The sequence below is a fragment of the Myotis brandtii genome, unplaced genomic scaffold (genome assembly GCF_000412655.1).
Source record: "Myotis brandtii unplaced genomic scaffold, ASM41265v1 scaffold986, whole genome shotgun sequence".
NCBI classification, from domain to species: Eukaryota; Metazoa; Chordata; class Mammalia; order Chiroptera; family Vespertilionidae; genus Myotis; species Myotis brandtii.
The window spans coordinates 763,966-765,623 of NW_005372102.1; the positions used below are offsets into that span (position 1 = coordinate 763,966).

The window sequence follows — 1,658 nt, forward strand, 5'->3', positions numbered from 1 at the left end:
CAGATGGAGGGGCAGCACCCGCAAGGGGTGGGTGGGGTGGGGTCCCAGGGTCCCAGGGTCAGGCAGCAGTGGGGGTGCCCATCCTCTCTGAGTCACTGCCCCCTCCCCCCAGCCGCCCAGGGTCCGCCCGTTGACTGTGACCCTCCAGGGACTGGAGGCTCCAGACTGACTCAGGGCCCTCCCCTGGGAGGGAGGAGGGGGAGTCGTGACGGGGTCTCCAGTTTTCTCTCCAAACAGTGGGCCGCGCACAGCTGCCGACAGAGCCCGGGACAGCAGCGTGGTGGCAGCAGGCAGGTCCCTCGATCCCCAGTGTGGGGCCTGCAGGAGGCAGCCGACCAACGATCGCTCTCATCATTGCTGTCTCTCTCTCCCTCTCCCTTCCTCTCTGAAATCAATAAAAACCTATTTTAAAAAAGAGAGAGAGAAGCAGGTGGGCCCGGCTTCTTGGTGGGACGCCTCACAGTGTGTTGCTTTACTTTCATCTCATCGCTGGTATCACTCACGCTGTTACCACCAGAGACAACGAAGGCCATTTCACTCGGAACGAATGGCGATGCTCTCTTCCTACGCCAGGCGGGGGCCCGCGTGGGGCCCGGCGTGGGCCCTGCGCCCCCACACAGCTGATGGACAGCAGGGACCAGCACCCACCCTGGGCCCCCATGGCCACTGCTCGGCCCCTGGACCTGAGTCCTCGACGGGGTGCAGCTGCGTGAGGAGACCCCTGGGACTCCTGTCACACCCGTGGGTGGCACAGGCCACACTGATGAGAGGGCACTGCCCTGGAAGGCTCTGGACCCGGCTTTCCAGGCTCCCAGGTCTGCCCGCTGCCCGGAGATGCCTGCGGGCCGATGGTAACCGGCAGCCGGTTTGGAGGCGCCGCCGCCGGGAGGGCCGGACGCTCACCTTTGCAGACGAAGCACTTGAGGTGGAAGTACTGGCTCTGCACCCGCAGCACCTCGCCCCTGCACACGTTCCCGCAGGTGGTGCACAGGATGGCCGAGCCGGGCGGCTTCTCCAGGGCGCCCAGGGCCGCCGGCGGCTCCGACACTGTGGGGAAAGGAGCCACATTAACGGGGGACAGACAGGCACCGGGCGAGCAGCCGGCAATAGGGCAAGGACTCGGGCCCCCCCACTCCCCCCGCACAGCACAGGCCCAGGGGCGTCAGGCACAGGGTTTCCTCTCCTTGGGGGCCCATGGCAGTCGGACGTGGTCAACCCCAATGAGGGGCTCCTGCCCCCTCCCTGTGAGCACACCTGCAGGGACGGGGAGATCACTACCTCCCCCTGTTGGCCCTGCCCCTGCAGCCTTGACCTGGGACGGCCCCGGTCCTAGGGCCTCAGAACCCCACCGGGGAGCTGCGCAGGCCTCTGCAGCCAGGGGCCCAGCACCCTTCGAATGCAGGCACCTAAGCACAGTCCTCCGTGGCCCCTCGTTCCCTCTGTGCCGGGACAGGGACCTGGATGTTGCTGCTGCGCCTGAGCTGAGGAGGTGTAGGGAGGCGCTGGAGACCCACATAGGCACCGGTCGGGTGAATGGCTGGGCCGGACTGTGGGCTCCTGGGGTCCGGGCAGGGCCGTGCGCCCCTCACCCCCCCCCACACCCCCCGAAAGACCTCCAGAGGCCAGTGTGCGGGACGCGGGCCCAGGCCTGTCCCGAG

The 1,658-nt window shown here is 67.5% G+C and overlaps 1 protein-coding gene across 1 annotated transcript in view; it reads right to left on the reverse strand.

Annotated features, from left to right (window-relative positions):
- The window catches only part of ABLIM2 (actin binding LIM protein family, member 2), a 90,544-nt gene that overhangs the window by 79,889 nt on the left and 8,997 nt on the right, over positions 1–1,658 (reverse strand). Inside the window, exon 2 of the mRNA XM_014533444.1 lies at positions 904–1,047. Within this exon, the coding sequence (XP_014388930.1) occupies positions 904–1,047 (144 nt within the window). The remainder of the gene's footprint in view (positions 1–903; positions 1,048–1,658) is intronic.